General features: G+C 36.5%; 1 protein-coding gene across 1 annotated transcript in view; it reads left to right on the top strand.

Annotated features, from left to right (window-relative positions):
- Positions 1 to 5,228: 5,228 nt before the first annotated feature.
- LOC121369987 (gamma-aminobutyric acid type B receptor subunit 2-like) overlaps positions 5,229 to 15,765 on the top strand; it is a 39,089-nt gene continuing 28,552 nt past the window's right edge. The window contains exons 1-4 of the mRNA XM_041495069.1: positions 5,229 to 5,321; positions 5,441 to 5,771; positions 7,136 to 7,291; positions 14,684 to 14,779. Of these exons, the coding sequence (XP_041351003.1) occupies positions 5,229 to 5,321; positions 5,441 to 5,771; positions 7,136 to 7,291; positions 14,684 to 14,779 (676 nt within the window). The remainder of the gene's footprint in view (positions 5,322 to 5,440; positions 5,772 to 7,135; positions 7,292 to 14,683; positions 14,780 to 15,765) is intronic.

Raw genomic sequence — 15,765 nt, 5'->3', positions numbered from 1 at the left:
AAATGGAGTGTTAGGGAGGGAAGGAAATAATCACTGTATGATGTTGTTAAATATATATAGTCAAGGAGCCAGGTTGATATATCTGTGTCGGGGAGTCAGGAAAGTTTGAACATTAAGGGCATAAAATTTGGCATGAATGATTTTGTCGTTCATCTGTCGATTATGCAAAACCAATATCAACATAAATGACGGATCATTCGTGCAAAAGCTGTAATCATTCATCAGAAAATCTTTAAAAATAAAAGTATCACTGTTTTGGAAGAAAATAAGCCTACATTGCCCATATGCAAAAGATACAATGTATCTGTGTACTTTCGTTATAAAATGCTACCTGTGTTTGCACGCCACTGACATTTACAATTTAAGGTACAGGTAGTTTGTTGAAATTCTCAAAGTCCTGACATCACGATATTCGATGCTTGAAGCACATCACAGAACCTTTATGGGTAGTTTCTTAGAATATTATATTATATACCCATGCAATTTAATGACACTGATGAAAACAAAATATGTTAAACAAATTATAGATGGGTGTCATGAAAATATCACTCAATGCTATTCCAAGCCAGTCAGAATAAGGCGGCTGATTACGGATTCTCCGCGGAGTTCGACACTTGTATAGGTTCTGTCGGACTGATGTTAGTCCAACGACTGTACCTAGTGTCGGATAAAATGACCACTAATATTAACTTTGTGATTGTCGAAGCATACCTGTACATAGCCTCATCTTACTCATGTGAAGGTACCTGTGCAGCTACTATTACCATGTATTACAAGCATGCATCGCGGTGTGCGAGATTTCATGCCACCCTAGCAGGAAAATCATGTTCTCATTACTATGAATAGCATTTTACAGAATTTCTAATGAATCAAAACTGACTGTCACGGTACATGCTCTTTAATTTGTTTCGCCTGTGGCGATTTTAATTGTGTTAGAGGGCCGTGTGCAGTTTATTGCCCGTAGCCCAGGTGGGCAACTTGTTACGTAATACCTCTGCGAGTGTGGTTTCGACGACCGTGATTTTGGCGACGATGGCGTCAGTAAGTCTGACGATCAGAGAGAAATATACCGACTCTAGGAGATGTAGAATATGAGATGATACGTGAGGTACCGCCTTGTAACCCCAGGCAAAATCCTGAATTATAATAAATAGCTAGAATTTAGAGATATCTAGGAGAACGAATTAGGACGGCTCGAGGGGATCACGAACGTAGTCCGTTAGGACTTGGTAAATATCATTTCTGCTCTGTGTATAACCTTGATGTGATTGATGTGACTTTAAATATTTTAGTACTGTATTATACCAATATTCTTTAGACAGTGTCTTCGGTCATCTGACGAAGTAAATCGTAGACTTCTTGTTCTAACATTATATGAGTATTTGGTAATATAAAGCTTAGCCAGTCATCCTAGAAGACCCTAGGTAAACTGTAGGTTATTGTCTTTATTGTGATAGGTACCAGTATTAATATTGTGTTACAGATTACTGAAAGACTAGTTAAGGGTTAATTAAAAATTAACCCGTTAGGAATAGAGCTGTAATTCCTTTATTAATTAAGTTCCCCAAGAAGCGTTCCTAAATTATCACACGTTACTGAACGAGTAGTAAGGGTTAATTAAAAATTAACCAGTTAGGAATGGTGTTGTAATTCCTTTATTAATTAACTTCTCCTGTAAGCGTTTCTCAATTATCACACGTGTGGGTGTGGTGTAACGGTGAAGTGATTCGCATATTGTGTAACTAGACACCTAGAGATTAACTAATTAAGTGATCAGTTCTGGGTTGTTATTATTGCTGTTATTAATTTACTACTACGGCTGTACATTTGTCAGCGTAGATTAATACAGATTCCAAAGTGTATTGTGTTTTTGTTGTGTTTCTAGAGAACTAACGTGCTATATTAATATATACTATATAAGATCGTATCTCTGATCATACCTAGAGACGAGCCATACTAGGGTTTAACAGCCTGTTACAGAGAGATCTAATAGATATACAGTTAGGAGAGATATTTTGATAATCGTGTTTTATTCAGTTACGGGAATTATAGAATCCCCGTGACACTGACGTTAATAAATTTTGGTTAAATTATATCGAGGATTTAAAATGTTTGACAAATATCATCTACAGATAAATATTATACTTGTCTATAAGCCTAAATTGAAATTGGTTAAATATTTAAAACAAAAAAAAAATCTCCAAAAGAGGTAAAAACAGATTAAAAACATGCACATTCCCAGCTAATGCACAGGTTTACTTTTTATAACTGCTATATACCAATGCAAATTATAATAGCCTGTATATTGTAGATATTGTAGAGTCAATTCTCACATGTAGGAACAACTTGGGATGGTGGTTGGTCCAAAACAAACTTTTCATGCATCCCATTGCAAAAAATTCACATAATTAGAATTGAATCATACCCGTAACATATTCATTAATAGAGATATGGTTTTCCATCAAACTCCTGATGGGCGTATCATGTTCCTTACCGGTACTCTTGTTTTTATTTTTTTTATTATTTTTTTTTTAGTTTGTTTTTTGGGTGGAGGGTGCAGGGTTGAATATAATGTTATTATTTAACTGAAGGCAATATCACTGTTATTCTAACAACAATTATAATGGTATGTCTTATTTGGTTTCTATGATTAAACTATTCATTCAACATGAACAATTACTATATAACTAACCGGTTTCATATTATGATCGATAGATAGCAGCACTGGACTGCAGTACATGTGTTTACATATATATGCTTTATTTTGCTGCATTCAGATTAATTTTTCAAACCTCCTTAAGCAGGAGGTAGACCATTGTTGAATTATGGAATGCTTAGAAAGTATATTTAGAAATGAGCTCCTTTCAAATGTAGTTGAGACATTCTTGAAACACCTCCAGAGCCTTCTCTCCTTCCTGGCTTTATCAATGATTCTGCATCACCATACAAATTATCAACTGGTACAGGACATCCACAATGTCCACTGTGATCAGTGGCATCAGTGTGTTTCAAGTCGAGTGTGCCTTGCCCAGTAATTGATGACAACCCAAATGGTATTAAATCTTTGTCTCTAGGGTGACCAAGACAGCAAACCATTAATAACGTTATGTGTCTGTCTGCATTAAACCAGAACTCATTGAGAATATGCTTTATTCTTGGAGGACAATTTGTGTATATATACTGAACAAAATAAGAAACTTCCGCTAACTTTGCTTGAACATAACTTGATGAAAACAAACCGGGGGAATAATTCTTATATATGCGTTTAAAGAGTGTTCCATGATGCATCGTTTGGTGCAAAAATCATGGCCATAGGTTAACAGAAACTGGGAGAAATTTTGACCAAGTGTGGTAGGGGTTAAAAAAAACTACAACACTTAACGGGTATGACCACCTCTTGAATTGACCACTGCAGTGCATCGCAGGCACATAGAATTGACTACAGTGTTGATTTCTGCCTGTGGAATATTGTTCAATTCCTGAATGAGCGCTTGACGAAGTTCGTTGACATTAGCAGGTGGGTTGGGACGACGCCTCAATTGTCTGTCCAGACTATCCCAGACATGCTCGATGGGGTTGAGATCAGGACTTTTAGAGGGCCAGTCATCAATGAAATCAATGTTATTTGTCCTAAGAAAATTTACAGTGTCTCTAGCTGTATGAGAGGTTGCATTATCATGCTGAAAAATCGAGATGTTGGCATTGTTATGGAACAGAGGAATGACGTGATGAGCGAGAATGTCATCGCGGTAACATTGAGCATTTAAATTGCCATCAATGATGACTAGTGATGAACGATAACCATGGGCAATAGCTGCCCTGACCATGACACAACCCCCACCCCCGAAACGATCTCGTTCAAGAACACAACAGTCAGCATAGCGTTCATTTCTCCTACGGTAGATGCGCACCCTGCCATCACCACGTTGTAAAGAAAATCTGGATTCATCTGAAAAAGGAATGGTATTCTAACATCGCCATATCCAAAAAGTGTGTACACGTGCCCAATTAAGACGATTTAGACGATGATGTTGCATTAAAACGTGCATGTAAACCGTTCTGCCGCAGACGATTATGAACAGTTTGCCCACTGATTCGGTTATTATGAAGCCCAGATGTGTTAGCAGCAGTAGCAGTGGCAGTTTGGAATCGATTGCGCAAATGCGTGTTCATGATATAGCGGTCTTGACCACGCGTTGTAACACACAGACATTCCACGATGTGGCAAGTCGTTGGTGCTTCCTGTTGTTCGAAATCTTACGCGAAGATTTCGTATTGCTCGACTAGAACTCCCATCATGCCTTGCAACGTCTTCTGTCGACATGCCAGCATCAAGCATGCCAATTGCCCGTTCACGTAAATTATTGGGTATTCTTGGCATACTAAAAATGCTACAATGTAAAAAACTTTAATTTTTTACAGATTTTGAAGCGTTTTTGTTCACTTGACAACAATGTCAGTAAGACAAGTAAAACAAATTGACCGAATACTACACGGGACATGTCGAACCATGCATGCACATGCAAATTGAATTTCACATTGTCAACGATTAACAGTGCAAAACTAATCGATAAAATTCATGAATCCTGATAATACAGCTCAAGGCTAATACTAGGCTACCTATATAATTTCATTACATAATGAATTCTTTAACACAACAAATACTATATGTACAAATCGGAAGTTTCTTTTTTTGTTCAGTATATATGTCATCATAGGCCACTTCAAGCTGCATTATAATTTCCTAGCTGGTTGAATGTATTATTTTTGGATCTTCAACCATCTCCAATAATGAGTCCATACTTACAAACTAATGTAACCCCATGTTCCATAAAATATTGAATAAAAAAAAAAAAAATCATTGTTACTCTGATTCTGCATGATAAACTGGGATAATACTTGTGGCAAAGGAATGCTACGTCGACTGAAATTTTTTAGACTGACATTTTTTCTTACCTTACATGTTTGATGGTTATGCTCTGATTTATGCATTTCACAACCGTTTTGCACAGCCATTGTCAGCACAAACAAACAACCTCACAGTCGAACTCGATGAGGCTGTGTCAGACATGGAAACAAAAAGAAACTATAATTAAACCTTAAAACAACCATCAAAACAACATATTTCTTGGTATAAGTAAAGACAAAAGACAAACAAATTTAATTTACAGTTCACATTCATGTTAAAAAAAAAAAAAAAAGTGAGAGCAAATATTTTTGTATCCACAATGGAAGACTGGAGAATTGAGAACAATGGTCTGCCCATATGCAGATATGGATATACATCTGACAGGAGAAGACAGTTCTGCAGTGGAGAAGAGGTACCATATGTTGTATAGCATTTTTTGTGTTCTAGTACAGTAAGTTGAATAAGACTATTAACACCACACTAACTCTATTCCAGTTTGTTGACATGTAACTTAGTTATTTCTTTTCAAAGGCTTTTAAAATTAGATTTGGTGGACCAAGGATTGTCTGGCTGTTGCCAGGGTTTTTTAAAGCCAGGTGGTGGGATGTTAATGACACTGACTGTTCTGGTAATGAAATATTGTCAGTCCTTGGCAACTATTTCGCTGTTGAGGTTTTTTCAAAACCTGACCTCCATGAACAAGATGACAACGGCCTCACACTACAACAGTTCATGGATGACTACAATAAGAAGGTCAACTACACTGAACCTCCTGGTTATGAATGGGCACAAACTGGTTATGACACATTATGGGCTATTGCCCGGGCACTCAATGCTACCATGGCTGATCTTGAAAATACAGGTACTTTTGTTTGAGAATCTTAATGAAGTTTAAGTAAGCTAACTATAGCAGTTTATAATTCCATACAACTCTCTAGAATACAGTTTAAAATAATTATTCATTGATTGATTGCATGTTGTCACATAAACAAATAATTAAATTTCTGTTACATTCATTACAACATAACGTCATCCCATTAGTCCAGATGTAGCAACGGGAGTTTGTTCATTTTTCGATGAACGTAAATATTACGTCGTCAGGGAACGTCATGTGATGACGTCATTTTATATGGGCAAGTTGTCTTAATGAGCGTTATTGTTTATGGATAAAAATAAAGTATGACGTTTTAATGTTATTATTAGCATGTATGATTCAAATTTAATTATAAGTATTGTCTGTTATTTCTTTTACAAAAAAAATCATCCGCAAACTTATGTGAGAACGGCTTTGCCGATTCACACAGTTTGTGGATGATTTGTTTTTGTGAACATGAACATAAAAGAAATAACAGACAATCCTTAATTGAATCTACAAAACTTTGTTAGTAAAGTACTGAGTTCTGGATGCAGTTTAGCTCAGTTGATACATGCAGAAGTTTGTTTTGTGTAATGACACCACTAGAGCTATTGGGTGTCAGACATATGGTCATTTTGACACAGTCTTAGAGAAAAAACCTAAATTTTTCCATTAGTAGCAAGGGATCTTTTATATGAACCATCCCACAGACAGGATAGCACATACCACAGCCTTTGATATACCAGTCGAGGTGCACTGGCTAGAACTAAAAATAGCCCTTTGGGCCCACTGACGGAGATTGATTCTAGACCAACCGTACATCAGGCATGTGCTTTACCACTGGGCTAAGTCCCGCCCCTCTCAGTTGATAGAACAACTTGCCTGACATGTTTCAGTTATAGGATCAAACCATCTCAGTGGAGAAATTGGGGTTTTTCACCATCCCAACTATAGTTCCCTACAACTGGTATATAAAATGCAATGGTATATGCTGTCCTGTTTTTGGTACCATGTAAATTACAGGTCTGCAAATTATTTGGAAAATCTAAGCAGCTACTTTAATTGTTAAATCACCATAAGTACAGTAGACTAGAGATGTTACAGTGCACTATATATAGTATATATAGCTTAACAACAAGCATAATCACACTTTATGCCAGCATACATAATTATATAATTTAATTAGAAAGGTTATAGCCTCATACTTTCTTATGAATACATTTAGCCAGAAATAACTGTTTGTTACAATTATCACTCTTGTCACATCACATTTTGTTGAAAATACCACGGATTGATTAAAGTTAGATATATTAACCTAATTGTTGATTTTTGTTGTTGTTTTTTTGGTTTGTTTTCATTTCATTTCATAGAATTTGGACTTGAAGATTTCTCTTACACTAATAAGGATATTGGCGATTTAATCAAGAACAACATGGGCAAGGTCGACTTCAGTTCAATAACTGGCCATGTGTCATTTTATCCAAATGGTGACAGCACAAAAGTAATGAAGATTGAGCAATTGCAAGGTATAGAGACTATAGATGTCATTGTACATGTAGTTAATTCACTCATCTTTTTTAGTTTAGACAAATATTGAGGTATTATCAGGACAGTTGCATATATAAACATATACAGAGTGTTTCGATATCAACAATATCATATTTAGAAATAAGAATTGCATTATGCGAGCCTCAAGCAAGTATGATATTATTTACCTAAGTGTTACATTGTATAATAAAACATTACATTCATATTTTAAAATTCAGCCATTCTACATGGATATGAGAGAAACATAAGATAAGAAACAAAATATGCACTATTTACAACCTTATAGAAAAAGAAATCTAAATATAATAATACATTACAGAATACAGTCGCAGGACCTCGTTACAATGACCACATTCGTCCCTGGGTCACTTTGTTGTTGTATCGAAATCAGTCTAATTAAAATTAGCTCCACTATTACATGTGGATCTAACAGTAGCCCGTTGGAGCTCATGTCCAGTTGACCATCCTTTCGACCAATCAAAACCTTACTTGCAAAATTATGCCAGTGATTTGAAAAGGATTTGAAAACATTTGGGATTATGCCAAGGGTATACGAAATGATTCGGGTGAATTATGAAGTATGCCAGAAACTAATTTCAATACAAAATTTTATATAAAATTTGTTTCAAGACGAAACAAACCCTGTGATGGTATAGCCATAAAATCTGTTTATACTAGTATACAATCCAGAGTTTATTACTGCATTTTCCCCCATGTTTTTTCAAAGTTTAAATAGACCAACAAGTTCGCCTATTGCATAAATAGTCTAGCCTGATATTTTTAGAATTTGTATGCTCCCGAATAATGCTATAAAAGGCGAAGTGTAATTGGTTGATATTTAAATTGTTATTTATAGATGAAATGTCACTTGGACATGGGAGTCCACACAATGCTGTTAGATCTACTGGTAGACCAGTAGAGATAATTTTAATCAGATTGTATTGAAATTGTCGTTATATCGAAACTGTCGTTATATCGAAACTGTCGTTATATCTAAATTGTCAGTATAAAAATTGGTTTTGTTTAACAACAACACTAGAACACATTGATTTATTAATCATTGTTTATTGGGTGTCAAATATTTAGTAATTTTAACTTATAGTTTTAGTGAGAAAACCCACTACGTTTTTCAGTTAGTAGCAAGGGATCTTTTATATGCACCATCCCACAGACAGGATAGCACATACCAAATATACCAAATGGCTGTGTGTATTGCCAATGTGCCACAGCATCTGTGATTAGGTAAGTTGTTTTTAGATGTCGGATGCACGTTTGTTCCTATTTTGCTCTGTCAGTGTCGGAAGGTGTACATTCTGATGTAATGAACAGAATAACATTGATGTATGTTTGTTCCCGACAATTTATGGTCGGATGGTGTAAATGTTGTAGTAACGACAGTCGCTGTAACGAGGTCTGACTGTACAACAATAAGAATCAAAATATATTCAAATTAATATGCAGTATTTTTTGCATTTAATATTTTGTTGGAAAAAAAATCATTTTTGAAATAGGGCAATTCCACAGTGACAGACATTACATTCAGAGGGGTTGGAGGTCATTCCAACTGCATGCAGGCCTGATCATTACTAGAGTGGTACCCCAGTAATTTGGACTTGTGTATGAGACTTGCCAATGTTCATGTCTATTTGGTGTTACAGACAAAAGTGCCTAAGAATATCTGTAGCTTGGTGGGTAATCAAAAATATGTGCGTGACGGGCGTTAATTAAAAAAAACATGGGTAAAAACCAACTAACTCCATTTCCCAATTGTGTGAAACCTTTAAATTGCCCTTGAAGTAAACTTAACAAGGTTTAATAGAAAACTACCAATCAATTCAATTCTAGAACAAGAATATAATGAAAATTATCACATAACTGTGTGTGACGGATGTTAGATTTTGTCCATTGACACAAAATGAAGTTTTGTGTCCACCAAAAACAGTACATTAATGTCCACTGCTGTGATATTAATAATAATAATAATAATAATAATAATAAAATTCTTTATTTTCAGAGGGTAAACACATTCAATACAAGGTGACTGGTCTCCCATGAGGCCCTCTCTAATTTATATACATGATATTATACATACATATATACATTCAAAGAAACAACATCAACATACATGTAATATGTATAGCATGAGGAACAATAGCACATATTATGAATATTTAAATAATTTTGATCCATGCTGAAGATCATGATGTGTATTTTGATTAATTTTAACTAAACTTTTACAAACTTTAAATTTTATACAAAGCCACTGAGGATTTATTAATATATTCATATCTCTTATATATTTCTGTCATACATCTTGCATTTATTTCAAAGGTAAAGCTCATGAAAACACTGTCTGGTTGAAGACAAACACTGTCCCCTAAAATGGTTACAAAATGGTCTGCAAATAAAAAAGAACCTACATGTATAATAAGTTAAATTTCTACCAATGTCATATCTGGGTGTATTTTAGATTACCATTGCATGGAAATAATTCATACAGGTCACAGTAGTAGCTAATCTAACAGTAGCTGCACACTTCGCTTAAGCCAGATGAGGCTACCTGTATATACATGTATTGGCATGCATGCTTTGACAGTCACAAAGTTAATATTAGTGGTCATTTTGTCCGACATTGGTACAGTCGCTAGAATCTTTTTGAAGATGTTGCCCGATAAAATGAGAATTTAAATGTCTTGAAAATACACATGTACAAGTAGCTCAGGATATGAATACGGGTGAAAGGGACTTTCCTCTATTAGTTTGTAGCCATTTTAAAAAATGTTTGGCAATAAATTATTTTTACATTATTATTAAGTGTGTTAACAACAATTTTCCGTTTTTCTGCAAATTAGGTTAATTAATTTTAATACTTTGTAAAATAATGAAATTTAATTTTCCCCAATGAACTAAAATTAAAATTATCACAAAATCAGCTGAGTCATTTTCTAAAATAGTTCTTATGTCATAATATACCAGTAAAGGTCAGATTAAAATCATAATGTTATGTTCTTCATTTTCAACACAGACCTTTGTACTTTAAATAGAAACAGAATATTTTTTTCTTCTTATATTTTCAGATTTTCAGGTTTTTGTTCTCTGTGGGGCAACACGTACACCACATCTAAATTTTGCAAATGCTTTTCTTTATATAATAGTAGTACAATAAAACTCTGTAATATATATATATTTATGTTGCTACCATTTCCGTTACTGCTAGGTTCTCATCTTGTTATTCAACCTATCATTTTCAAATTTCCTGAACATACGATAGTAAAGTTCTGTTTTACCTGTATGTACATGTAATGTTAATAATTTTTAATGTATATAATAAACTATGAATAACAAATCAAATATTGAAATGAACCAAATAGTTTGTTCGAAATTGTTAATTTCAGTATCAATTAATGTGTACAGTGAGACCTTGATAATCCGGACACCAGAAGTACAAAACAAACTACACTATATAAAAGTATTTTTTAATCTGGATATATCTGAATATATTTAGCTTCCAGAACCGGACAAACATTATCTAAAACAATTTGCTTCACTTGACAGGACGTAATTTCTTCCAACAGATCGTTTAATTAGAAACAAATGTATAACTTGCTCAGAGTTTGTTCAACAATGGCCACTAACCAGTAGACAACTAGCATGTGGCAAAATGGCTGCAAAATATTAGGTCTCATGTATACCTCCGAGTACATGTGTATGTTAAAGTGTTGGTTCTTTGTTCGATAGTTTTCCTTCAACATGGGAATGTCATGGTTCACTGATCTAGGATACCATTTTGTTACCATTTTCATTGCCTTTATAATTAGACAATGAACAAAAAATAAATGGAAGTAAACCCTTAGGAATCCAAATTCACGTGGTGGATGGTACCCTTGCCGAGAACTCGGCAATCATCTTTTTCCACCAGCACTGCCTGTCTAATGGCAGCATTGGAGGCCTGTGGGGAGATGAAAAGAGAGGGGGAGCCAATAAAAAAAGGGGGATTCCCTCCGTGATGACCGACACCCGGCAGTGCACCACTGTCCCAGTTTTAGCCCGAGAATGACTGTTTTGAAGGCGCCTGTGCCATCCCTGTCTGCCAAGTAGGGCCAAAAACCTTGGGAATCTGGAACCTCTCAAGAAACGCCGGTTTCTTGGAACATAGCTGTTAAAACTTTGCCGCACCAGATTGTTTCCGAGTTGGGGGTAAAAAGATGGACTTCAATAAACTCCTTGTCCTTGACAGCTGAAGTCAGATTAACAAAGTAAGGTTTCCCTTGTTGGTCGGGTTCCAAAATACGTTTTCACAATGCCGGCCACCTGCAACCCAGACAGAAAAAGGTTGCGTTGAAGCAAACGATTGTACGCCCATAAATGCCCACCTGCACAATATGACGCAGCGCTAAGCAGCCACTGCTAACAACCATTTGCCATCGTGGGAAGGCTTACAACAGCCTTATCCAAACCAGAAGGAACGTTCCCAAGTAGTTATTGACTTTGGAAAAAAGGACACCTCTTTAACATTTTCAGATCCCTGAATGACATGTTTATGGAAGGTGCCAGACTCGAGCCAATATAATCACCGGATGAGTAAGGAATGACGAGCTTGGGCAAAAGGTACCCATCAACTACCGCTCCTATGATACGATCGCTACTCGCGATCAAAGTATTGTTCTCCAAAAAAGACTCTTCAGCCTGACAAGGCGCCTCCACCCCCAACTGCCTAATTTCCAAGGAAACATCCTGAAAAAGGGGGAACTACAACCTCGGCTGAAATAACCTCGGCACAGACCAGATGAACCTCCCCACATACAAACTGCAAGCCTCGTTGGACAAGGTGTGAACAGGACGTGGATCTTCGGGTGCCTCAGCATCATCTGAAACCTTTTCCAAAGCTAACCTTGGAAGGTAAATCTTCCTTAGAAGAAACATCCCCCAGAGCCAGTGGCATCAAAGACGGCGGCCTACCCTGAAAGGCATTTGGCATGAACAGGCCAATCATGGTGGGAAACCATTGCCCGCCACAGTGGAAAACTAGATGGAGGCGTAACCAAAAATGTTATGGCCGGAGCCAGACAACTGTGGAGAATCCTTAATGGCACCTGTCGCCTCGGCCAAAGATATGTCCATGACCCTCTACCTCAGCCCACCAAAGTAGGAACCCTGGAGCCCAAAAAGGCAGCCGGCTCTCACACATCTGCTGAAGCCGATGACAGAATCTCCGGCACTGATCCATTGTCAATAAACATATGGGGAGGACTCACGAGTTCTACACCCATTGTGCCATGCTGGGATCCAGCGCTGCACCAAGAACCTGAGTGCTCCCTTCCACACAGAAGGAAACAACGGTGCTAGTGAGCAATCCGAGCCACCAGACTGGAACAACTCCAATCAGCTTCCATCCTTGGGACGGGATAAAAGGGGGAACTGCAGTAGCTGAAGGCAGTCCCACCACCCAGTGCCTAAAAAGCACCACACAAGTAACAGGCGCCAGAGCTTCTACAACAATGTGAATTGTCAAGGAGCCAGATGCATGGGCACCACACAACGAACAACTAGAGCATCTCCTTCCAAAACGGAAAGGGCCGATGGCGCTCTTGAGCATTCCAAACTACCAGACCGGAGCACCTCCAGTCAGCTTCCATCCTAAAGATGGGAAAGATGGGGAACCACAGTAGCAGAAGCCACCACTGTCTACCTCCCGGTGCTTCAACAACGACGGAGACCAGGCACCCTCCACTAGGGATGCCTCCCTTGCAGGCATTAGTGAAAAAGTAGTGCCAGTTGGTGCCACCAAACCACCAGCTTCATGTCAGTGCTACTACAGCACTGCCTCCATCAACAGAATCCTTGACAAGGGAAGCCTCCTTTGCAGGCATTAGTGAAAGAGTAGCACCGGCCAGCACCACCAAACCACCAGCATTATCACAACAGAACGAAGAGGAGGCCTTCGACAGCCTAGCTACCACCCATCAAAGTACATATGGTACCCCCGAACATCTGGGAAGCCGGAGGCAACTCCACTTAGAGAACAACAGTTCCCACTTTTCCATCTCGTCTCTCAGTTCCATTCCGCCTCCCATGATCGTTTCTGGAATGATGCCCACAAAGGCGAAAACAACCAACACAGACATTTCACTACCTGTCAAACAAGTACTTTTTGACACGAATGACACAGTAGAAGCGAGTCAGCACAGGGCAAACACTTGACCCAAGTAACCAAAATGACAACAACCATCAAAACAATTACTTTACTTCATGTCAAAAAATTTAAAATATCAGAGTGAAAAACTCATGTTCCACAACAGCAGAATTGAAAACAATGGTCTGCCCATGCGCTGATATGGATATATATCCGGCAAGGGGAGATAATTCTGCAGTGGAGGTTATGATGCAGGGTCATATAACATAGTTCTTGTGCTAGCACAGTAAGTTGAAAAATTAAGACTAAATGTAATTAATAAAATTAAGGCAAACAGTAACTGGTAAAACATAAGTAATCCCAAGAAATGAAAAGTACAGACTTTAAATTGAAACAAAAATGTTGGTACAAACAAATTTAAAAATTCAAAATCCAGTTAAGAAATAACTGAAAATTAAATTGTTGGCTTAAAATATAATTTAAAATTATTTTTCATCAATATATAGTGGTTTGCCATTGAAAAACCTGACATATACAACTCACGATATTTCTGCCCACCCCAAAATCTTAGGATTGAAGAATATAACCCTGTATATAGCCATTACAGGCTACCCACAATTAACATTACATCAGACACTTTGTTTTCCAAATCAAAAAGATAATGTCAATACTATACCTTCACGCAACATTTAATGAGTCAATATATATATATAGACATCTGCTTACAGTAGAATAATATGTAAAGTCACAGACCCTAGCTATAGTTTCAATCCATCAAAATGGACATAAGTTTAGATAATCTTCAAAACTAATACATGAGTTCCAATATGGACAAAATGGACATTCTAAATAAAATGCAAGTATAATGTCTCATTTCAATTATCAAAAATAGCTGGAATAGTGAGATAAAAAAATGCCATAGTGTTTAAAAACTAAAGTCTGCAACTTAAAGCATGAAACAGTGTATATTTTACAGAAATATTACCACAATTATTCTGAGGGTGAAATACCTTTACTTTAAATATGTGAGTGACTGATAAAAGACATGTATCTTATTTGGGTTTTTGTCATGGACTTTCTGTTTTGCATATGCATGTCTTAGAGAAATATAACTATGATTGAAATAAAGAAATTAGTATGAAATGAATTAACACAACCAATATTTTTAGGAAATACATTGTATTAACAAATATATCTAAAAATATATTCACCATTAACTCAGTTGTGTTATTTTCAGATAAAAAAATGGTGATAGTTGGTAGGTACAATCCACTCGAAACTGTACCTAATAGGTTGCATTGGATAAAATCTGTACCTGTGATATGGCCAAACGGTAAGTGTTATGTTAAAAGTTGTGGTCGCATACTAATAGATGCCATCATATGTGGCCATGTGGGATAGAAAAAGTACACCCGAGGTGGTGGAAAATTCGACCCATGACGTGTCTGTTTCATGTGTTAAATATAATTTAACACTACAAATTAACAAGATAGCTTTTATAATGAATGTTTTAATAAAAAAATATTGATCTAAAACTAACCAACTCGCATTGATATGATGACATATATTACCAATGCCGTAATAGTCATGTTAAAATCAATGACGTAGCCCATGCAAGACCGATTTATTCTGCATGAACTAACATCATGGAATGGGTCTGTCTTGCATGGCTAGGGATATATATATATATATATATGTGTGTATACAGCGCTCAATTTTTACGGTCGTCCGGTCGTCTGTGACGACCTAATATTCAGTCGGGCAACTTAATTCCATGATACTAGTTGCCCGTCGGACGACTGACTTTTGTTTAAACACCAAAAGGAGTTGTGTCGCATAATAATGTGCAGTTTCCTTGTCCACAATCGCTTTTAAACTGTCGTTATCTAAAGTAGAGGGGATGATTTTCCGCGATCACGAAAAACACGGACGGAATCGCGGAATTTAGTAACTGAAACGGAATTCGCGATTTAAAAAAAAAAAAAACCTTCAAACGTTGTATTTCTGGTTCAAGCACCATTATAAATCTTTTTGGTAGTTTTAAGATTCAATATTAATAATATACGCGTATAGTGTTTTTGTATGCCAACTTTCGTATGCCTAAACACTACCAGAACCGTTCATTCTCGAAAGTTACGCTGTAAGCTTGTAACAAAAGCATTTTGACTGTTTGCCCGTGTCAATTTACACAGAAAAATTTAATTTGAAATATAAAAATAAACATGAACTAATATAATTTTAGAATGTTGATTATATAACAAGATTTCTAGTATGTTCAATTTCAATATTTTTTAATAATACTTATTACGATTCGTAAGC

The sequence above is a fragment of the Gigantopelta aegis genome, chromosome 4, assembly GCF_016097555.1.
Source record: "Gigantopelta aegis isolate Gae_Host chromosome 4, Gae_host_genome, whole genome shotgun sequence".
NCBI classification, from domain to species: Eukaryota; Metazoa; Mollusca; class Gastropoda; order Neomphalida; family Peltospiridae; genus Gigantopelta; species Gigantopelta aegis.
Note: the sequence above shows the minus strand (reverse complement) of the source record. Positions and strands in the feature narration are given on the sequence as shown.